The following is a 25,043-nucleotide window of genomic DNA, read 5'->3' as shown; positions in this document are numbered from 1 at the left end:
TTCCTTTAAAAGGGGCAAAGTAAAAATTTGTCCTATGCAAATTAAAGACTTTTAAGTTACGAGTACAAACCTTATAACTAGGCAAAGTTTTACTAGATTATACGAGTATTATAAAAGGTACCCCGTATATAATAGACATGAGTACAAACTTTGGAGGTTTAGCAGAAAGCAACATAATATTAACATGGAGGTATCTCTAATATATTCTTATTATTAATGCGACGATAACATAAATAAATAGTGTTTCGATTCGTTTCTTGTCTATATTGAATCTACTGATGATATAAATATCCAATGTAGTAGTGATGATGATTATAATAAAGAAGCATTAACAACCCCTCCATAAAATAAATAGTATTAACAACGTTATTATTGTTGCATCTTTTGTAAGTGTACTTAAAAATTGTCAATAATTCAAACTGAACTCGACATGAAAACTATATATCATTATTGCTGGTTTTAGCCTTTGTCTATTCTGTAACTTTTCGGTGGAATTTTTTAAGTAAGAAGGAATTGCATGAATACAGAATAATCTTTAATATCAAATCTCACTAATTTAACGTGTTAATATAACTTTAATCCAAATCTATTATTTTTGATTAGTTGACTGCTTCTAGGAATTTGATAATTCCCACCTACTAAGAAAATTTCATTCCACTTCTACCAAATTGAATTTTCAAATGATTTAGTGAAATACATTATAAAACTCCATAATCAATCAGAACAAAATCAAAATATTAAACAAAGAAAGAGTACATATATAGTTGTGTATTATAACATTCATTGATCATCTACTGTACTTTTGTTATAATATATTAATTCCTCTAGAGTTAATATAGTACATTATTGCATAATTAACTAATTGAATATACTATCTTAGAAAAAATAATTAAATTAAAAAAACTCAAACAATTGTTAAGTAATGTTAATATATAATACATGCATTGCATAATTGACTAATTGAATATTGCTACCCCCTTAACCAAAAAAAAAATGTTAGACAATAACTCGTGGCAAAATTCTCGTGTGTCGACTTTAATTTCTCTCCTTTCTTAACTAATGCAAAAATAAATAGCTAATAAAAGAAAATTTTCTGATCAAATTAAAAGAAAAATTTGTTAATTGCAGCTATTTAAAGTTTATGTTTTGCAAATTGTAGCCATTAAAATTTTGCAAATTACAGCTCAAAAATACTAATAACTTGTTAATTGCCACCCAGTTTAATTTTATCCTCGATTTACGTGCCGAAAAATGTTTTGTTAAGGTTTAAGGGGTCATTTTAGGCCTCAAGGATCATCTTAGCCCTCTATATGTGTAAATCTTGATTTAGTTTAACAAAATTAAACGTTTGAAAGGGAAGGAAGAAATGACAATTATTATTACATAACATAAGCATAATATATATAGAGTACGAGTATAACCGTGGTACATTCTCAAACATATGAACTTTGAGACGATATATCAATATGCTCAACACATACAAGTATTTATCAATAAAGGGAGTATTTTTGTTAAGCGCGGGCCTAGGCCGTACCCACAATCCAAGAGAGAGTCCACTTCACAAGTTCGAAGGAGGTTCCATCCCAAAACCATATGACAATAAGAGAAGTAGCCCCTTAGCCTTATAAAGTGTTTAGCTCTCTCTTCTTCAACCAATGTGAGACACTTACTTGTGGTAATACACTTCAACAATTTTTTATTAGCATACATAGTTTTTGTTTAGTTGAATCCCAAACCGGCCTTATATATAGTCATTATATGCTTAATTAAATCCTGTACCCTACTAACTACTTAATAAGTATATAATTTTGTATAACATAGTCAGTCAAATGTATTAGCAAAAAAAAAAAAAAAAGGTCCGTCAATGTTATTTGAATTATTAGTAGCAAAAAGCATGTGATTCCACCAATAATTAATGTTTAATACTAATGTATTAGCTAGAAAGTTGAGGGGGTGTGCAATTATATATATATACAGGTGTGTATCATTTGATTAAGTCGATGTGCTTGATTCTTCATCAACTTGTAGTATCGTCTTTTTTTTTTGGATGCAATGTCGCAGAAAATGTCAAATACGAAGTATTATACAAAGTATTGTACTATTAAGAATGTACATGTAATTGTGTTGACCAGTCAAATTTCAAATAATTTATTTTCATATTCTAGAATACTAATAATCTTTCATCATCATATAATTAGAAGTTTATGGATTCTTGATGACTGCATATGTTTAAACGTAGTAGTTTCTTGTAAGATTAATCTCTTATTGTTTATAGGATCTTGTTCTTGAAGTATAATATAGTATGAAGAAAAATATATTTGTTGAAAAGATTGTTAATTTTTTATACCATCATGATTATAATAAGGCGAAGTTTTGATCGGTTACCAAAATGATTACCTTTGTCTCTATACAAAGTATTAATTTAATGATTAATCTTGATCATACAAGTTATTACTGTTAGTTTATCTAGGCGTTGCAAGTAATTTGGGTGTTGAACGAGTTTTTATTCTTTGTTGTTACGTATAGTATCTTGACATGGCAATTTACTTATCTCTCTGTCTCAAGATTTTATTCAGTGTTTCACTATCTTACATCATACTCCGTACAACAGATTATCACATTAACCTCTATATGAGTACGTAAATATCATACTCCGTATCTACTTTTCAATTAAAATTTTCAGTATATTTTTTTTTGAAAAGGTTAGAAACTTATAGTACTTATATTAGGAAGCTCTTTTTACAAGGGGGATTCCTAACGTATCAGAAGAAAAAATTACTATATAAGTAACTAGTAATCTAATATCAAATTATCACATTTTTTTCTTCAAAAAAAAAAAAAAAAAAAAAAAAAAAAAAAAAAAATTATCACAATTTTCTCTGTATGTATGTGTACATAAATATTATACTTCGTATTCACTTTTCAATTAATAACCAATATCTAGTAATCTATCAACAAATTCTCACATAACCTCTTTATGTGTAAAAGGTGATGTGCTGGTTAAATTGAACAGGAGTATGTCTTCATCTAGTGTTCCACTTGAAAAATTATACATGTTGAGGTAGTTAAACACATTTGAAATTAATTTATGAACAATAAAGTTTCCTAAGCTAGCTTTATTCTATGTTTAAATTCTCATCCCATAGATATATCATATACTACGTATATGATTAATTGTCATATCTTAAACAATAATGAGTTGGTCATAACATACATGCATGCATATATTAATTTATTGATGTGTGTATATTTCTTCGTCTAAGAATAATTAAGAGGTCTCTTACAACAAAGGAGTATATGCTTATTTCACTTCTTGACCAAACTTATTTGTATTTGTAGATTCCAAGTTTAGCTTATGTGAATTTATTGATCTTAAAATTAGTACGTGATGAAAAGCATAAGTGCATAACAAATTATCAACATCCATCATAGTGAATCTGATGCATGGTGTAATGAATTTGAACTAATTTAACTATGTGTCAAGTGTGACAAGTGACAACTACGTCTAAATAATGAAGAAATAAATACATAGTACAAAATAATGCGCAGTATCATACATATTCCAACAACAAGACCTGGCATACTTGAATCTAATATATTAATTACTTTTTTCCACTTATATATATATATCTCGAAGCATATACATTAAGGACCAATAATGTTCTTTTTTTTTTCACTAATTTAAAAAAAGAAAAATAGATAAGTTTAGATATAATAAGGTTAATTAATTTAAAGTGAAATCTTGGTTTATGTATGTATAGAAATAATAAGTTTAGAATCAAATTAAAGTATGTATAGAACGCACCCTAAGAAAGACTAAAATTAAAACATGATATTGGTGTACCCTCATTGTCTCCTAAATGCTAAGGAGGTGAAGGATTGGCCTCTCTTAGGAAGAATCCACTTAGTTCTTTCTTCATTGTATATTGATCCGGGGAAAAGAAAGCATCAGGTAGAAGGCTGCTAGCCAGCCTAAGCTGATCCGGAGGAAAGGGGCTATAGGTTGTATAGTATACCCGATCTCTCATCAAAGAAGGCCAGGTGCCTGAGTGTATATATGCTAGTCCGTGCTTAGAGTGGGTCTACTTATTAGTGGACTATAAGGACGCGGAGATCAATTGATCAATATGTATATGTAGTTCAGAGTACAATTTAAATAACATGGCATACTAGTTAATGATAAAGGGTACTAAATGTTGGGGACGGAGCAACAGATAAACACAATATCGGAAAAATAATAAAATACGGAACAACAATGAAAAACAACACACAAGATTTTACGTGGAAAACCCCTTCTCAATAAGGGAAAAAACCACGGTCCGGATCTTTACGGACGAAACAACTTCACTAGCAATAATTAAGGGAGTACAATGACCACCACTACAATTACAATATTAGATACAATGTATTTTAGAATAGTCTACAGTAAGTACCCTTCACATTGGTACTTATACTAATCCTAAAATACCCCTCACACTAATATTGTGTTTGCCTCTCGTCTGTTCCTCCCTCACTACTACAGCTATTGTACACTCCTTCACATGGAGATGCACTCACTGTTTATACTCTCAATTGCTAGCTACTACATTTTGCTAGCTCCACTCTTCTTCACGGTGGTGTGGCTCTTTCACACACACACACAACTTGCTTGGTACACTTCTATTTATAATGCTCATCCTCCTTGGCTTCTTCAACACAACTCACCAAGCTTCTCACGTACACAAGCAAGCTTCCACCTACTTGCTAAATAAATGCAAGTCACAAAATCAAGGTTTCTTAAAAAACCTTCTGCCACAACAATTGGACTTCAAGTCCCAACCGTCCAAAACAAGCATGCATTCACTCTTTTATTTTTTCATTTTCTTTTCTTTCTTACAACTACAAATATTACTAACAACATAAGTAATATTACTTAACTAACTAATTTGGGGAGAATAACCCAACACTAAATTACTTAATCCATGCTATTTCAGAAAATTACTCGTAATAAACTAATAACTACTTAATCGATTAATGTAATTTAGTAAGAATCTCTGAAAAGACAATGATTTAGCTTTGTTTTCTGGCTCACGAGAAGAGGCACAAGTACTATTTCTCGACGTCTATTGAAAAGGTGGTATTACTATTACTACTAATTGTATAATTTATGAATGTCAAATTATTCTGATTTTTGTTAAGATCCATATTCTGACAATTGGGGTATTTGCTTCCATCACCGTCTCATATTTGGTAGAAAAAAATCACATATCATGGATTTTGTTTACACATATCATTTTAAATTTGTGCCGTAAAGTACGTTATATTATTATAAAAAAAACTTATTTAAGAAAATGCTCTTAGGAATAATAATATTTGATGGTTTCTTGCGGGCTCGCCCTAGTTGCTCTTATTGATTAACAACTTTGTTTCTCAAAATGGCACTTTAGTAAATAAATCAATTATTTTAATATTTTAATATTATTTTGCTGTACTTTTAGTTATCTGTATTCCACTTCCCCCCTCATCTGGGTTGTCTACTTCGTGAATCACACTGCTTTTCTATATCCTTCATTGAAGCAGATCGCAAGCCAGCGCCTCGATCACCTCCATTGAAGCAGATCGTTTCACCTCCATTGAAGAAGATCGTTTCACCACCGTTTCACCTCCATATTTCCGGCGGCTTCGCCGCCTAATTAAAACGAAAACCCTAAGAAAATATAGAAAAATAATGGCATGGTTAACCCCAAAAGGATAAGGTTGTCGTTCTTATCCATTAAAGATATTCGCGAGCTTCGATTACACCATTGAAGCTGCTTCATTCTCCATTAAAAGTGGTTGATACCTCCATTAAACCTCTAGTTTTCTGCTGCAATTCTTTATTTTCTTAGACAAATTACAATATTAACCCTAACTTATTGTCTGAAATTACAAATATGCCCTCTTGAGATACATCTCTTGTTAATCAATAAGAGAAACTAGTATTTACCCGTTTCTTGCCTTCTTTGTTATGTTTGTAAGTCAACAATATATACTCCGTAGTACTTAGAGATATATACAACGGAGTATAAGTATTATATATTTCGAAAACTTGTACTCGTTTACTAGACTCTTTCATGCATGTGGTATTCTTTAATTCAAACAATATGATACATGCCACATCTAATATAAGCATAATTAATCACTTTTGTAACACTAAAAGTGGCCGGCAATTTTACGGTTTTAACCTCCACAATCCCTAAAATGTACGAAGGAAAAACTTAGGATTAAAAAAATTGACTATGATTGGTTGAGACTTCATCCTTCTTTTAATTAGCCCTTTTTCCACTATCTTGCAAATTGAACTTAATGCTCTTCCTTCCCCATTCTAATTATATTTCAGTAGAATCTACTTAAGCTAATACTTTAGTGTCCAAAAAACTTTTATTAAATGTACACTAACTCTATTTTAGCGATTCTGTTCTGTTACATTAATTAAACTACAGTCGAAAGATAAGCAAATGGGACTCAAATAACTATGCAATTTCTATGTTCTAAAATAATTACTTTATATCTTGTTGAAATATACCATGAATCTGTTATACAGTACATACTCATGAATGAGTTAGCCAGCTAAAGCTCGCTAGGTAGCTCATAGGAGAATGATACACGAAAGGGTTTGACTAAAGCTCGCATACATGCATGAGAGTGATTGAGTAGTTGTCTTACGAAGGTCGTTGGAGGATGACAAAAGTGAAGCTATTACTCTAGGCAAGTAGGGGTGTCCATAATTCAGATTAAAACCAAAATCCAATCCAATCCAAACCGAATTATCAATTCGAATCGGATCCGAACTTTAAATCGGATCGAATCAAATTGAGGTTTTTTGAAAATTCAGATTTTCGGATCGGATCAGATTGACCCTAATCGGATCCAAACTAAACCGAAAACTGAATTATAAAATTAAGCATGTATGAATATGACTCAAATATGGACTACTTGCTGTCTTAAGTTGTTGCTGCTAGCTACCTAGTACCTACTGTTGAAAGTTAGTGGCTCTAACATGGTGAAAGTTTTTACTTGCTACTGATATTTGCCTAATTGGTTCTTGATGTTATTGTTGTAATGGTGTTTCCTTATAGGTGTAGTGGTGTACTAGTATTGGTTAGTATTGAACAATTTATTTTATATAATCATGTCTATTTTAAAGATTTGTAATATTATGGCTTGGACAAATGTGATTATTATAATTGCATTTGTATTTATTTTCATTATTGTATGAGTCTAATAGATGCTAAAAATAAAAATTTTAATTCGGATTTTCAGATCGGAGCCAAATAACCGAATTTTAATTCGGTTTGGATTAGAAGAGTAATTCGGATCGCATCGTATTGAAAATTTTAAAACCGAATTATATTTCGGATCGGATTGGATTTGGGCTAAATCCAAACCGAAAATCGAACGAACACCCCTATAGGCAAGTGTGCTATATGTCACGGGTCATCTCCCACACTAAGGATGGCGTGTCAATAGGGCCACTAGGCAACAAGGCAACAATCGAGGCCAGGGGGCTTGCATTGTTGCTCAACTAAGCACTTCCCGCTATAGAGCTTTATATTGCGGGTGCCTTGTTATTCTAGTGAACACCCACTTGACGGTAACATAATAATGGGCCATTTGGATGGGCTAATGGGCTTCAAATGGGCTCAAATTTAAGGGTCCACCATATTTTAGGCCAAGGAAGACCATGGTGGTGTCGGTTTTCCGAAATGAGGTCCCAAGGTATGAGTTTGGGCAGTCCAGAAAACGTGAGATGCTTCTAGAAGGTTCCAGGCTTCTCCAAAGTGTTCTTTTGATGGAGTATTCTAGAGGGGATCTCTCTAGAATATTCAAGGGTCTTCATGTACATAGTAGAAGTGTCTAAGGTCTTCTATTCATGTACATAAGTGTTTTACATTTTAGAATAATCTAGGGTTGTCTTGGACATTCAAGCTAGGAAAGGATGTAGAAACCTCCTTGTGTGTATGTTCATTTGGAGGTGAGAACGTTCTAGAGTAGTGTAGAAAAGGGTAGTCTAGAACCCTCCATTTGAGGAGGTTAGGATTTCTCTAGAAACTTAGGGTAGAGCTTGGATGCCTGTAAATAGGCCATCCCATTCATTTGTACATTTAGCCAACACATTTGTAATTTCTCTCAAGCAATCAAAGCATTCCTTTAAAATCTATTATGAGCATCTTACTTCTCTTACTTAGCCAAATTTGTAGCACACTTAGCCTAGTAAAACAACTCTTTTGTGAATATAGGCATTGTGAGCTAGCTCGGTGTTGAAGGCTCCTTGTGACACCAACATGCTAGTTGCGAATAGTTTGGCAGAGTATGCACGCGACTATGTGTCGATCGTGGGCTTCAGTTTTATGTTTAACATGGGCCATAGGCCATAGCTCATTCCGTGCTATATGATTTTTACTATTTTTACTTCCTTTAGTTCCTAAATTGATCATAACTCATAATACTAGAGAAATAGACTAGACTAGTAAGTGTTTAATTATAAGAAATTGCGACAATAACACAGTTTCAGAGTATTTCTTAACTTAGGGGGTATAATAATAAAATGGTTCAAGGAAGGGATGGTAGGTTGGTATAAAAATGCGGATTTTGCACCACATTTGTCCCTGTTGAAGCGGGTATGGATCTAATTTTAGTGGGTAAGTAAACGGCTATGAGTATAAAAGTCACACCCACCAGCCATGTTGGGTAACAGATAGGTGGTGGATTTGATGCCATACTATATCCGTCTATTACCCGTCTACCCGCCTAACTACCCACCTAACCGCGCAGTTCCCCGCCTACCCTCTTAGTTACCCGGTAACTTATTTCTACTTTTATTACTTTATCACAAATTGACTACTACCTTGTATAATATACTATTAAATTATGACTTTACAACAATTTAGAGATGGAAAAATAACATATTTATATGAAATTTGTTAAACAAATGTTATTAGGTAGGAGGGTAAAAAACGAGTAAAAGCGAGTAGTGGATATCCACATGAGTGGTGCATTGGGTGTGAATCTAGGTTTCTACCTGCTTTTAGCTCCCAATTTCCATCCCTAGTTCAACGATGTTTACGTAGAATATTTTATCTCTTTTATATCAAGCTAAGTCATCATTTTGTTTTATTATTTAGTGTAACAAAATTATAAGTATTTGATAATTGATAATCAACCTCGACAAACGTTATAATGATAGTACAAATCATCGATTATTTGTACAAATCATAGATATCTAAAAGGTAACTCATCTTAACGAACATTACACCATGTGGAGTAATTAATTGAAGGGTGCAAACTAAACTAACTACATATACTACTATAATTATTTGGTTTCAAAAAAAAAAAAAAAAAATAAATAACACTATATAATTATTCATTGTACTTTGTACCATTATTTGTACATATTTAGCGGGTACGGTGAACAAGCTGATTAAAATCATTGGATTCTTCCTTACAATTACTATATGGTAGTGCGACTATATAGATTTTTTATATATAATCATTGAAATATAGAGTACGAATATATAGATTATATATATAAATAATTACAAGCCTTGCCTTAGCTTCTAATCAACCATTCGGCATCATAGATGATGAACGAACCTAGCTAAACTAATAATAATACTGCATGCCATATTGGATTCCCTTCATAAGGCTCCGTTCTCTTCACCTTATTTTTGTTGAATTGAAATTTTTTTTACTGAAACAAAATTATGTTTGCTAAACTTAAATTATTTTTACTGAACTTAAATTAATTTTACTGAACTTAAATTATTTTTGCTGAACTGAAATTATTTTTACTGATTTTCTATTATAATTCTTCTTTAAGATAAGGCCCGTTCTCTTCACCCATTTTTTTTGCTAAACTGAAATTATTTTTACTGAACTGAAATTATTTTTGCTGAACTTTAATTATATTTACTGAGCTGAAATTATTTTTACTGAATTGAAATTATTTTTGCTGAATTGAAATTAATTTTACTGATTCCATGTTATATTTCTTCTTTGAAGTTACTGATTTTTATTGAGCTTAAATTATTTTTACTAAACTGAACTTATTTTTACTGAACTGAAATTATTTTTGCTGAACTGAACTTATTTTTACTTATGAAATTATTTTTACTGAACTGAACTTATTTTTACTGAATTGAAATTATTTTTACTTAATATTAGTTTTTTAAGATAAAGAGAACAGGGCCTACTCATTTTCTCAATATTCTAGATGACTACACATTTACTATTTATGTGGTCAAATATTTTTATTTTTCCTACCATTGATTGTGTACTGTTTAGGAAACTATATACAATGTAAAACATAATCATTTGAAATCTAGGTTAGATTCATTTCAATGTATAGTTTACAACCAAAAAAAAAAAAAAAAAAAAAAAAAAAAAAAAAAAAAAAAAAAAAAACTATTAATATATACTACTAATCAAAATTATGCATTATTGCCTTCCTTCAAAAAAAAAGTTATGCATTATTGGAGTATATAGTAATTGATTATAATACTAATAATAATCAAAATTATGCATTATTGGAGTATATAGTAATTGATTATAAGAATAATCAAAATTATGCGTTAGTGGAGATTGTGTAATACGGAAATGAGTATATCTATTCATGAAAGGCAGGGAAAAATATTAATTTCATTTTATATACTTTTGTACATGAAGAAATCAAAACTAAGATGAAAAAAAAAAATAACTAACTAAATAAAAAAATAAAATAAAAAAATTGAAGCTGGCAATCTTTGAAAAAACTAAGTATATGAATTAATATGATATATGTTTCAAAAAAAATTAATATGATATATATATTAACCTATGATTAAGAAAAATGCAAAGAATTCATAAAAGTTACCCAGCTCTAGGAGAGCTTTTGATAACAACATTAGAATCTAAGCTAAATAAGCCCTAATTGAAGATCCAAAGATTTACAGCTTTTTTTTGTAACAGGTTTCACTACAACAGGACTACTATTTTCTGAAGTGCACCTGCTGCCACCATGCGTTACCGTGAACTGCTGGAAAGCCGCCGCTGCCCTCGGCTTCTGATGGTCGTGTTCGTGTTCGTGTTCGTGTTCATGTTCGTGTTGATAATCAAACGGGCCGAAGCTAATCTGAGATTCTTCATATAGTGAAAAATGATTTTCAGCTGGTGCATGATAGTAAGATTTAGGATCAAAGTACCATAAAGAAGAATTATTGTTTTTTTGTTGGTATGGTTGAAGGTAAAAATTAATACTCGCTTTTCGAGCTTGTAGTTGAAGCCTCTTCTTCTTCATCCTCTCCTTTTTATGGGCATTTTGATGGCCACCTAATGCTTGAGAATTTGCAAATTCTTTGTAACAATATTGACACTCGAATTTCTTTCCGATTTCGATCTCAATGTTGTTGTTGTTTACGGATGAGCTTCTTTCACGATCACCCTGGTTTTCTTTTTTATTAGAACCAGAGGAGATTGTGTTGGATGAATTCGTACTTTCTTCGTGTTCGTTTATGTTCATGGGATTTTTGTATAAATCGACTTCAAACCCGAATAGTTTTAGCTTCTTTTCTACACAATATGGACTACTCTCCATGTTATTAGATTTTTTTTTTGGGGTGTAACAAAATAACAAAGGAAAGTATGATTAGTGTTTTTTTTTTTTGTTGTTTCACTAATTTGGTGTTGTTTGTCCTTTGGTATAACCTTCCTTATATAGGACTACTTACGGGCCGGTTTCGACGATGCGTTGCATCACAAGCAAACACACCTTATGTTAGTTTAATTGACATGAATAGCAAAGGTCAATTTTAAAAAAATAATGATAAGAGGAAGGTAGGAAAAAAAAAACAAAAAGTCATATAAGGGAAGCTCATGTATGCATGCAAAATGGTATATTATATAGTTAATTTATAATCTAAGGAAAAAAAATTGAAACTTTTGTATAAAATAATAGATACACCTCTAACTTTCACTATCAAAAGAGATTCAGTTGGTTTAATAATTAAGAAGAATTATGGTAGATAAGCATTATAATTATGAATTGATTAAACTTGCAATTATGGGACATCATGTGGAATAATATAAGCTAATATTCCATGTTTAAAGATGTGAGAATGGTAATAAAATAATCATATTATATAGAGAAGTCAAAGAAAGATGGGGATGTAATCACCCTGGTTTATAGTTTAAGGTTCCTGTTGGTCTGTAACAAATCTAGCATACTGTACTTAACAATGTAATTAAAAATTAATTATATATATCTTGACCAACTAACAAGCTAGTGGAGTCATGATATAATGCCATCTACCGAAAAGCTTATTATAATATGATATACATAAATCTGAAATTAATTAATATATGCTAGCTACTTACTTTAATAATTAATTTAATTGTTTAATAATTAATTTAATTGATTAATTAATAAACATCTACTTTAATTTGGTCTCTAGTCCCATCCACTATGTAGCTTCAAAAATGATGCATATTATTTTAACCTATACTTCTGTAGAAGGTGTGATTATTCAGCTCTAGATGAAGCTTCATTGAACTAATCAAACACAATGTCTAGACCTGTCAAATCGATAGATCAAGTTGGATGAAGTTGGTTTGTTTATTTATGAGTAGCTTTTGGATCAAAACACTTTAAAGTATAATTTTATTAGGGTTTTGGACTAGGGTTTTGAACCGAATTAATAGATAATTATATTTAAGAGCGATAATTGCAAAATTAATTAATCATATCAGATAAACTTATACGTATGTCGTAATAATAGATCATTTTGGATAAAAAAATGTTTCAGTTTTTGTGTTCTTGGTTAGAATTATGGGTCAAATAACTATACTTGATTACTCGACCGAGCGAAACCTATGATCAGGTCGGTTAACTAATTAGGTCAAATGAACTTCTATGTTGTACATACAACTTGTTTTTTAGGGAACTTTTAATCAATTTATTTTTCGGTTTCTCAATTAGAACTTTGGGTCGAATTAATATATTCAAAACCCTAAATTTAATAGAAAGATTCACATCTAAGTAACTCTATTTTAAATAAATAAATTAACAAAGAGAGCAACTTGAAGATGTTTATCTATAAATTTATGACCATGAATGTGATAAAAGCTCTTGGAAGAGCAGAGTAGTTGCTACAACCAAGCTAAGGAATATTAAGAAGTGGGCAAATGATGTAAGCATCATAATTATATAGTAGTACACTTTATATTATAATTGTAAAGTAATAAATTACAATTTAGGAGGTCTTCGTTAAGATCTCAGCATATCTTCTTAGAGCAGGCAAAACCCATATAATATACCCAAATAAAAAGCATATGTTTATAGGTGAATCAAGTCATCAACTATTATTATTGAAATTGAAACAAAGTTATTTTTGTTGGACAGTTGTTCTTGTTGGACCCCATCTTTAGTTTTAGCTTTATTTAGGACATGAGAAAACAAATTAAACTAATTAGATTATGTTGTTTATTCTATTGTCTCTCTTGATTAGATCTTTTTCTTTGATTGGTGGAAATAGTCCACCAATAGGTTTCCCATACTCTATCAATTCCCACTCTATTCTATTTTATTTTATTTTTTATATATTAAATTAGAATTTTTATTTATAATTTTTCTTTCTTCCTATCTCCTTCATCATCTAATCTTTTCAATCATATTCAAATTGCTTTCTTCTTTATAAGAGAAAAATTCCAAATTAGAGTAGTGAGTATGTTGTCATTGACATGTGGAAGAATATAAGGGTTTTTTTTTTTTAATAGTAATTAATTTTATAAATAAGGGATGATAATTTGGATTAAGTTGGCTAGGTGGGTGGGTTGGTTGATTGATTTGATCTAATCTAATCTCTAATTTTAGGATCCTAAGATAACCCCACCATTTTAGTAAGCCACATCAATTTTCCATTTTCAATATCATTTAAATACTTTTCCTCTAGACAATTCTTGTCACAAAAATTGTGTACCAAAATTGACCAGGTGAACTTATACTTTTATAAGCAAAGATCATGTGATATATATATACTTTAAGAAACATTGAACTTTGTCACATTAAGCTTAGTTATATATATGCATGACATTTTTTACTCATTGACATTTTACTATTCTTAGCCAAAGCAATTCAGTAAACAAGAAGCAAGAAAAGTTATGTGCCTGTTATGTTGATCTTACCCTTTTATGTCTGCCAATAAATTCATCAATAGTGACATGACCAAATTGCATGTGTTTATGAAGTTGTTGCCTATCCTATGATATGGTAAAGTGTCCTATGATAAGGTAAAGTGACGGATTAGATTCATGCAACCTTACCGGCTCCGAACTATATGGTGATCAATATAATTATAGAAATATATTTATTTTAAATTTTTACTCTATTCGTACTTATATGCGGACTAATTATTAGCTAGGTAATATACATTAAAATTGAGAGTCGTTTTATTTTGTAAAGAACAAAGTTAGAGAATACCATAACCATCACTATTATTCACTATGTATTTCAACTTCTATACATAGTACATTGTAGATAGATTTCGGTGGTATTTTTAGTTAAGTATATAATCAATACCATATCTTAAACGTATTAGGCAATAATTAATCTAAGGTTGAAACGACAATATTAATTAAAGTATACCTTTTTATATACTTAATTGTATATGTAAAGATGATCTCAAATGTTCACAATAGTATGCATTTTTAAAAAGAATTGTATTTATTTCTGTTACTAATTAAAGTCTCCTCTAAAATTGGCAATGAATGTGGTAGAAATTAAATATAAGATTAAAAAAAATGATGTTTTTAAATGGACTTTATGTATAACAATTGAAGGTATAGCTTAAAGTACAAAATTAAGAGTGAATTATCAGTTAAAGACCACATATCAAAATGTAGGGTTTTTTTTTTTTTTTTTTTTTTTTTGAAAATTATACTTCGTAGTTTATTATTTGTAGGCAAATAGAAAGCATACACCATTACAACAAAATTGAAGTATAAGGAAGATTAAATTGATCATGTTTACTTAGTCCATCACAATATCTAACATCAAAGAATAGTGCATATCTTGACTTTATTATAAATGGACTCAATTCATCCTAATCAGTATTATTAAACCAAACACTTGTACAATTAACTCATAAAAAGTTAATTAATTAGGTTCTTTAATAAATCAACAGTAAAATAAGGTATAGAAATGACATTAATTATTAATTAATTACAAAAATATCAGCCAATGAATGCAAACGTAGCCTTAGATGATTGGCCCTAGCAGTGTTTGAAAAGAGATGGGGACAATGAAGCATCGATATGATGTTCTTAGTTATCACATATATTCTCACTTTTATCATGCACAGTCTTAGATACCAATGTGCTAAGCTAGAAAATTGTTCTAGTTGGTGGAAAAGGAATATTTAGCTTAATATTAAGGAAAATTTGCAATTAAAGGTATTAATTGCATGTTATCCACCCAACATGTGCCACGTTACGTATCTACTTATATAGAAAAAGTCAAAATATCTAAAAGCACACTTCTTCTGTTCACTTTTATTACAGCGTTTTGACGAGCAAGCCCGTGGATTTTCTTATAACGATTAATGTTTATCTCAAGTAGCAGTTTTGCCCTAAAACCGCTATTTCAAATACCGGTTTTGGTATAATCCGGTACTTTGAGTAGCGCTTATACTGATAAACAATAAAAAAAATATGTACTTATTATTCACAATATTGCCACTTGATAAACAATTGCTGTTTATCATGAAGATTATATCAACTTGTATTTTTTCCGTTTTGACATTATTCACACTTGTTTACGCATTATGACTTAAATTGTTCATATGGACAACTAATCTAACAACTTCAAATTATATGAGGGAAATTTGCTGAACAATCAACACTCTAAATCATACGAAGTAGATTATAATAGTGATTAGCTACTTTGTATGTAATAATATAAGAAGTAATGTCACATACAATTGTATATGTATTGTATTGGTATGGATAGATGTTTAAATACTTTGAAGGTGTACGAGCAATCGAGTATGATACGAGTGACATATATATGTATAATCTTATAGAGTTTATCAACAATCCCAAGCCTCAACTATAACTTTAAGTTTTTGGTTGAATTGGTTATCTAACTTGTATGACATCAGAGGTAGTATAGGGTGACAAGGTTACGGGTTCAAATCTCATTCACACCTCCTTTCAAATAGAATAGTTAGTGTTAGACATGAGAAGGCCCATGTCGCAATCATATTTCAAGCTCAACACACTCTTGTGTGAGTGAGTGTGAATGTGTGATAGAGTATACAATCAATATTATGCATCAACCATAAGCTTAAACTTTTAGCTGAATTGGAGCTGTAACACAAGCAACAACGAACCCCATAGAAGTGTGATTTGGTCTAGATTCTCAGGCTAGCTAGAAGCCACGACGGCCGGCAATATAAATCATACCTGGAAAAAGCGAATGATAGTTAAATAATGAAATGTAATAATGATGATAATTAGTGCTTAGTATTAGAGTATTATGTAAGTACATATCCAAGAGAACAATAACAGTACAGATATATAGCAGTACGTATACTGTTGACTGACTTAGTGACTTATATATTGGCTAGTCTTCCCAAATATAACTACACAAGCTCCAAATACAGAAATACGGCATACTTGTAACACCCATCATTTTGCTTATTGTCCTTTATTCTAAAATTAGAGCCATTGATCATGTAAATAATTCTAATTTTAGCTAAATGAGAAACATTAAAATAATTAGTGATGGATTGCTCTTTATTAGTGCGCTTTCCGTGCATGGTACTTAAGTTCAATTTTAAGCTACAATAAGTTTTGGTAAAACAATCTAGAATAGGGTTAATCAGATACGATAAATTAAACTCAATTAATAAGTTTAGATAAAATAAGTGATGTTGACCAATAATCATGAACTTAAAATTACAATATTTTGAAAATCCCTCTAATTATAAGATTTATAACAATCTAACAATAAACAAAAAGAAAAGTTGGTGCAATTGGAATATTGGATGATTTGGATAGGCTGCATATTTGTGAGTTTGAATAACTCTACTCGAGGTAAGAACAAAGAAGCTAAGTTGCATGAACACCTAAGTTAGAGGAATTTTGTCTTATCAATGAGCTTCTTAACTATATATATATATACATAGTTTGAAAAATGAGGGTAATAGACAATAATGTAACCATTATTCGTCTTTTTGCAATAGGTTCTAGCTAGCTTGTTTAGTCTCTAGGCATTTGGCATGTTCCAACAAGAAGATAAGAGCATAAGACTTTGCATGTTTTACCCTAATATTTTTAACTATTGGTGAATTATTACATTTTTGGTAAATATAATTGTTGAAGTAAAATACAATGCTTTCTTTCAAGTTAGTTAAAGATATACAAGTAAATAGAATTTGTCATGGCTCTTAGATTACTACCCATTTGACCTGATCCATTATATATACTACGTATGTCTCATACTCTCATTATTCACTTTACACTATTTTCGTTCACGTCTTTAGCTAACAATATATGCACTGTTTATTTACTTTGTGCATATGTTGTTTAAAAAAATTATCAAAAGATAATATTTTGATTCTATACATGGAGATAAATATATGATAAACCTTTGAATATGATTGTTCTAATCAGTAGATTTGTACATGGTCATAGTTTTTTTTATATATATTTTTTTTAAAAAAAATGACTACATATGCATTATTGTAATAAATAAATAATCTTTTTTTGACGGGAATAATTAAATAATCTTAAAAGTACTTTGTATGATTTTATACATTACATTTTCCCTTTTATTGTAAATCATACTCTATTATTAATGTACACAATTATATATGTGGCATGAGATAATGTTAATTAGTGTAATAGGATGGTAAAGCTTCTAGCTATGTGTTAATTGGATAAGATCATGTATAATGCACAAGAAGCCAACACCTCCTACAAATTATTGTGTGCCAAACAAACGGATGACTTATAAGTATCTAACTCCACAGGATAACAACATGATTAGACATAATCACATAATAATAATAAGTTATAATTTTTATTAAATTAAACCTAACCATTAGCTCTTCTAGCTTGTTTCGTGACCTTTATTTTCGTACAACCTAACACTCCTTTGATTAGACATTGAGTTTGATCATTGTTGCGTGTTTGAATTTATCTTCATTTAGAATGAAAAAAAATATTAAGGTCCATTATGAGTAGTCCTCTATAGTTCCAATTAATAGTTATGACATTGAGGGAACTTATAATTAGACTATTAGATCAGATGCATGACATTGCACCATATTACGTGTGAGATGATTGATTTATTTAGGAATTAACAGTTATGAACTTATGATGGCTGATTGTGTATTTCTAAAGTCGTGATAATTAAATTTTAATTGAGGGAATTAATTTCATCATCTTATCATTCAACGATATGTGTTAATTAGCTATAAATCCTAATTTGGTTTTCTAGTCATAAATTGGAAAGTATTGGTACGTAGTACTAGCTAGTATGTTAATGTAATCACGTAATGTATTAACTTTTTAAAAATGTATTACTAGTATACGTAGTATATGATAATATGAACGATCGATATAGAGCAACATATCGTTCATGAATGTGCGTATGTAGAGCTTATTGAGAGATATAGGGGGACTTAAATCACCAAATGCATATACTAGTGAGCTATCTCACAAGATTTATACCGATCATACAAATGAAAATGCATATGAAAATGCATGAAAATGATGCTTAAGACTTACGAGGTAAACTTCACTTTAATATTAATACAACTTCATTAATTTGCTTGTGCAATAATTTACTTAAGGACTTAAGAGAAACCTTTAGTGTCTTTTATATAGTTATATATGCTCGTTAATTTATTTATTTTTATTTTTTATTTTTTTTACAATAAGAATTTTTTTTTAAACGGAGTTTTGACTATAATAATTTATGCTCGTTAATAATACTGAATGAATATCATCATTTTTTTGTTGAATTATAATCAAGTACAATGTACAATATACAAAGGGCCTATTCTCATTGACTGAATTGAGCTGAACTGTATGAAACTGAACTTATTAGAGCTGAACTGAACTGAACTGAAATGTAATGAATATTTTATAAAAGAAGGAAATTAGGAGCTGGACTGAACTGAACTTAAATGAATATTTTATATGAGAAGGAAATTGGGAGCTGAACTGAACTAAAATGAATATTTATAAAAGAAGGAAATTAGGAGCTGAACTGAACTCAACTGAACTAAACTAAACTTATTAAAGCTGAATTGAACTGAAGTGAACTGAAAATAATCGTATGAGAACAGGCCCAATGTACAATTTGTATGTTTATCACTTAAATATAATCAATTCTAGCTACATACAAATAACTCGTATATTTTATGGCAAGTCGGGACAAAATTTAATTGATTAAAATAGATTTAATGAGCAATTTTATTTGGTCTAGTTTGGATCTTGAATTCGTATTTTCTTGGGTAGTGTTTATTTATTAGGGTCCCATACATCATATTTATAAGCATAGAAGGGGCTTTAGTTACAAGTACAAATGGGGTGTATGAATTGTTCTACACAAACGTATCACTATAGTCTTTAATTAGAGAAGAGTTTTATTGACTAAACTATAATTTGGAATCTATTTTGGTGTTCCATGTACCACTTATATAGTTTAGAGTAGACATCAACCTGCCCAACAATAATAATAATAATAATAATAATAATAATAATAATAATAATAATAATAATTCAAATTCTTATACTACCTCCATCCCCTTTTGATAGTCCTTTATGGGCATTTTTCACGGAAATTAATAAACATAAATAAGAGTAGTAAAATTACATTGAAAAAGTAAATTAACATTGGATATGCAAAAATGTAGAGAAAGAAAGTAATAAAAGTACATGGGAAAACAAAATTTACATGAGGAATTTAAATTTGCACAAGTATTGTTACAAATTGGAGGAAATTTTGGTAAAAAATTACTCCCTCCATCCCATAATTACAGGCAAATATACTATTTTTGGGTGTCCCAAATGTTCCTCCTATTACTAAAAATAACACCCAATCATTACTTACTTTTTACCTTTTCCATACAAATTACACACATATCTAAAAAATCATTACTTACTTTTTCACTTTTTCATACAAAATACATACATGCCTAAAAAATCATTACCTACTTTTTAACTTTTCCATACAATATTCTCTACTTTTTATCAACATTCTTCACTTTTTAGCTTTTCCATACAATATTCCTCTACTTTTTCCATCCTCCTTAAAAGTCGTACTTTTTAGAGTTATTTGCCTGTAATTATGGGACGGAGGGAGTAATATTAATGGTTGTTGAAAAAAGCAAATTGGGTGAACATTTTGGGACTAAAATTTGCCCATAAGGGACTATCAAAAGGGGACGGAGGGAGTATGTGGTTAACTACACTATGTGGCAAACCATTATAATAGTTATTTCGTTAGTTTTTATAAAGGTTATTTTGTATTTTTATAAGCAGCTACATGATGTGGCCAATCGCACATAAAACGCAACTGCTATGGCGCAATCTTTCTAAGGAAAAATTTCAATATTGCCAACAATGCAATGACCTATGGAATGTTTTCCTTTATTTCAAATACTACCTCCGTTAAATATTATGTGCAACTTTTGCCATTTTGGGATGTTTTCTATTATGTGCAACTTTCAGTTTTTTACCTATTTTTAGTAAGGAAAAAGCTGTGAAATTACCTTTTTACCCTTACTTAACTTAATTTTTTTTAAAAACAATGCCCTTACTTTAAACTAATCACATTAACCTAAACTAATCAGATTACCTAAAACTAATGACTCCCTCCATTTATTACCCCCAATTCCCCCCAACTCTCTCATTTACTCACATTCCCAACCACCTTCAATTAATGAAGATGGTTGAGCTTCTGTATTTGTTCTGGAGATTTCCCCAGATGAACCCTAGTTCATCATCTGGGTTTTTCTCTCTCCTCTGTTCTTCGTTTTCCCACTTCCTCTCTCCAGATCTGCACAACCTCTCTCCTCTTTTCTTCGATTTCCCTCTTCCCCTTTCCTTCTCTCTTTCTGAAACACTACTTTCCTTACCACAAAATGCCAGACCTAGATCCATTGAAAGATGCTTACATGGCTACTAACGACAAAGGGGAGGAGAATCTCATCAACCACTTCCTCCACTGCTTCGAGACTGGATCTAACTTCCCTCGTGAGTTCTATGAGTCATGTGAAACGGGTCCCTACTGTACCTTATACACTTACAGGGATCTGGGAAAAGTGCTGAAAAGCTTGGATGAGGAGGAAAGGTAGAAGAGGGAGGAAGGACAAGGTGAGTCCCGTGTCAAATCTGTTGATCCTTGTGAGGGTACTCCAGATCTGGTTGCTGAGAGTGCTCAGGGTAGTGTTGTGGCCCCAACAAAGGCCAGATCTAAGCGGGAAAGGCCACCACCAAAGGTTCGTTCTTCGAGGAAGGCGGCGCGTGTGACTTTGCGAAGGATGCGTGGGCTCCCTGACACCGAGTTCATCGTTTTGTCTTCTGATGATGAGGGAGATGAGGATCCACCATCCCAAAAAGATGAGCCCGCCTCTTCTCCTGTCCCTGTTGTGCAGTGCTACGTGAGGCGGATGAACTCTAGGGTTCAACCCTCAGAGTGACTGATCTCGTAACGCTTCCTAACCCTAATTTATTCTTTAAATTATTTGAGTCCCTATTTATTGACGGATCTGTTTCACTATGTGCTGGTTATACTGTTGTTGATGATGTCCCAATTTCATGTTTAATTACCATGTTAATTGTTGATGTTTGTTGGTTGTTGATGTAATTGCTGCTGTTTTTTTTTTGTTGGTGGTTATTTTTGGGCTTGGATCTGGTTGTTTGTTTTGATGGGTGACTGATTCATCCTTGATGGAGTTTAGTTGGCTATGTTGTTGTTGATTTGAGAGTGTAAAACACAAAATACACCTAACCACCTAACAACAAAAAGGAAAAAAAAAAGTTGACTAAAGATGGTTATGTGTGGCAGTATATGCTGTTGTCCTGATTTGAGGAGTTCTCTTGCCTAATCTGCATCCACCTCAAATTCATGTGTTGTTGCGGCTTAAGTGTCATCTGGTGCTGGTCTGAACATTGTGTTCAAGTACTCCACAGCCTCTAGCACTATCTCCTTCTGAACAAACACTTGATTTGGCAGAATACCTAGATTTTCAAGTTTTTTTTTTGTTCATGTGTGGAATTTTGTACCTATTCCCTCCTTGTGCCTTCAGTATTTTGATCATGCATCTCTGTAGAGTGACCCATATGTACTTGTTCACTTCAGGCTTGAATGTGTTGTATGACTCTATCACCTTCTCAACTAGCTCATCTAGATTGTTAGGGAAAGATTGATATTGTAATGATTGTATAGACCTGAACAGACCTAAATCCAACACATTTAAATCAGGAGATTGAGCTGGTTGGAACACAAATTGAATGTTAAACCCATTGGATGTTGTTGCTGCAATAAACTCCTCATCTCTTGGTATTTGATGTGGCCTTGCATTATCCCATTGTATTGTAACATTCTTGGGTAGACTTTCTGGCCATTTTTCCTTGATTGCTGGAATGACTTTGTTGAGTAACATGTCCCTAATGACCTCCCTGTTAACATTCTGAAGTGCTCTTGTCACCATTGTTCCTGCTGCTCTGTTCTTGCTTGATTTTTTAGCTCTGTCCTGGACTGTGAATGGGAAAATCCCATACTTTCCATCATGTACAAGTTCACCATTTCTGCCATATAATGGCTTACCAATTATGGCCATGAACATTGCCTTTAACTTGAATCTTCTAGACTGTTGTGCCATGTATGGATCCTCTTCACTTGGTAGAAGGTAAAACCTCCTTTTATCAGGGTTCAAGTAGAACCATTTCTCATCTATGTGAATGTTGGAACTCATGTCTTCAAATGTGGGGTCCTGATTACCTTCAACTGGGTTTATGTGACTTAAAACCCACTTCATTCTAGCTATCTTGTGATCTGCTGAGAGTGCTGGTTTGCAACTTGCTGTGTGTGTTCTCAGCCTTCCCTTTTTCTTCAAATAGTGCAAAGTGACATGTGAAATGTTGAGTGCTGCTGCATATGACCTCTCTGTTTGCCTTAAATACAGTGGGACAGATTGTAAGAATTCATCTGTGAATTCTCTTGGTTTTGGACCTGTTTTGCCCAACTTTTTAGTCCTGACATCAATCATATTCCCCTCTGCCATCTGTTTTTTGATGTCTGTGAAGATTCTTGTGATTGTTGATTTATGCACTTTGAATTTTGTTGAAAGTTGAATTTTATACCCTCTTGGCAAAGCCCCATCTTGCATCATCAGCAACATTGCATCAACAATCTCTCTTCTCTGATACATGGTGAGTTGTTTTCTGCTGGTTGTTGATGCTTCATCAGTTTTTCCTTGTTGTTGTTCTTCATCTTGGTGGATAGTCTCCTATTGAGCTTGCTCATTTGTGGACTGAGTCCCTTCTGTGTCCTCTTCTTGCTGCATGTTTTCATTATCAGAATCATAGAACTCAATGTCTTCATCTTGCATTTGTTCTTCCTCTTCATAATAAAGTTCTGCCATGAGTTCCTCTGTTAGTAATTCATTGATATCAAACTGCTGAGATTCATCGAAATCTGCCATTTTTTGTTGGGGTCCCTTCCTTTTTCAGGTTGTTGATGATGATGTAGGGTTGGCAGATGAAGTTTTTTGGCAAGATGAAGCTGCCCTACACTTTTGTGTACATAAAGAACGAGCAACAACACTTGGTGATGGTGGTTTCCTCTGTGCAGTACTAATGATGCTTAGGATGTAATTTTTTGGATTAATGGGGGGCTAATTTCTAATTTAGGGTCTAACTTTTGGGGTTAAACATTTGGATGTATGATTAAACTTGTTGATGGCTGTATTTAATGCTTTGAGTGATCAAAGCTTGTTTGACAATGGGGGCTTCCTTTTATAAGCCTCTTAAATGCTGTAGAATGCTCTATTTATGATGTTGGAGGAGAAATGAATGCTTGTTTTTTTTAAAAAAAGTGGAGGGAATTTTAAACCCTCCCAAATTTTCAAAAAATTTGAATTTTTGGCCAAAAAAAGAGGGAATCTGATTTTCCCACTAACCCACATGGGGGGACCATTTTTTCTCTCTCCTCTCCATTTGATTAATTCAATCTAAATACACCTTAATCTACCCCATCCATTTTTTGCATTGGCAACCGTGAACTCACTCAAAGTTGCACATAATATTTAACGGAGGTAGTATACTGTTATCACAAGCAGCCTCACCAAACAAGATAACTCATTCATTTTTGGCTTCTTGAGTTTCAAAAGTCACTAGAGTCAAACACAACAAGCAGCATACCATACCAAATACATCCAGATACCTTGGACTATACAAGTCATAAGAGTTGACACTCAAGACTCTAGTACATACTTCTTACTGATACTAAGATAAAGGTCATAAAAGTACAAATTAGCCGTCGACATAAAAGCCAAGGGGTTTTAACAACCATTTTAGGTTTTTACTTCCTAAACTTGTTGCTACTCACTTATTTCAAATCTGGTACGAGGAATAAGTCTTAAGAATATAAGTTCAAGGCTAATATTCAAATAAGATTAAAAAAAAAAAAAAAACTATTTTGTGTACCTTTGAGGATTTAAATTATGCTTCGTGTACCTTTGAAAAGATTTTTAATGAACAATGTACCCTAATAAATAAGAGTATGTATGTACCAAACACCATTAATGAAGCATTAACAAATAAGAAGCTTCCTCATTATAGCGCTTTTTTTCTAGAAGTGAACAAGCATTAAGTAGATATGCAGCAGTGCAAAACTGCAAACTACTCCCTTTGTTTTTTTATATGCATCAGTTTGACTGGCACATTTGTCGAGACGTTACTTTGACCATTAATAACTTTAATTGTGTATTAGTAAAAATTGTAACAAAATTATATTATGAAACTAGACATTCTGA

At 31.6% G+C, this 25,043-nt stretch overlaps 2 protein-coding genes across 2 annotated transcripts; both read right to left on the bottom strand.

Moving 5' to 3' along the window:
* Nucleotides 1–10,912: 10,912 nt before the first annotated feature.
* Nucleotides 10,913–11,515, bottom strand: LOC145603115 (uncharacterized). Its single transcript, XM_081659247.1, has one exon. It carries the CDS (start codon nt 11,513–11,515, stop codon nt 10,913–10,915), a length of 603 nt encoding a protein of 200 aa, XP_081515373.1.
* A 10,632-nt stretch (nt 11,516–22,147) lies between these two features.
* On the bottom strand, nt 22,148–23,438 carry LOC145600703 (uncharacterized). Its single transcript, XM_081656583.1, has 2 exons — nt 22,395–23,438; nt 22,148–22,216 (listed from the first exon to the last, which is right to left on the bottom strand). Exons 1-2 carry the CDS (start codon nt 23,436–23,438, stop codon nt 22,148–22,150), a joined length of 1,113 nt encoding a protein of 370 aa, XP_081512709.1.
* Nucleotides 23,439–25,043: the final 1,605 nt, after the last annotated feature.

Source organism: Chenopodium album, chromosome 21 (assembly GCF_948465745.1).
Source record: "Chenopodium album chromosome 21, dcCheAlbu1.1, whole genome shotgun sequence".
NCBI classification, from domain to species: Eukaryota; Viridiplantae; Streptophyta; class Magnoliopsida; order Caryophyllales; family Amaranthaceae; genus Chenopodium; species Chenopodium album.
The sequence above is the reverse complement of the archived record's forward strand: the minus strand, read 5'-3'. Positions and strand labels throughout refer to the sequence as shown.

What these genes read in the sequence shown, in the direction of transcription:
- LOC145603115 (XM_081659247.1), bottom strand. Translation starts at nt 11,515, where the DNA reads ATGAACATAAACGAACACGAAGAAAGTACGAATTCATCCAACACAATC.
- LOC145600703 (XM_081656583.1), bottom strand. Translation starts at nt 23,438, where the DNA reads ATGTATCAGAGAAGAGAGATTGTTGATGCAATGTTGCTGATGATGCAA. An exon ending in TAGATGAGCTAGTTGAGAAG is followed by an intron (nt 22,217 to 22,394) that starts GTGATAGAGTCA and finishes GTGTTTGTTCAG; the next exon opens with AAGGAGATAGTGCTAGAGGC.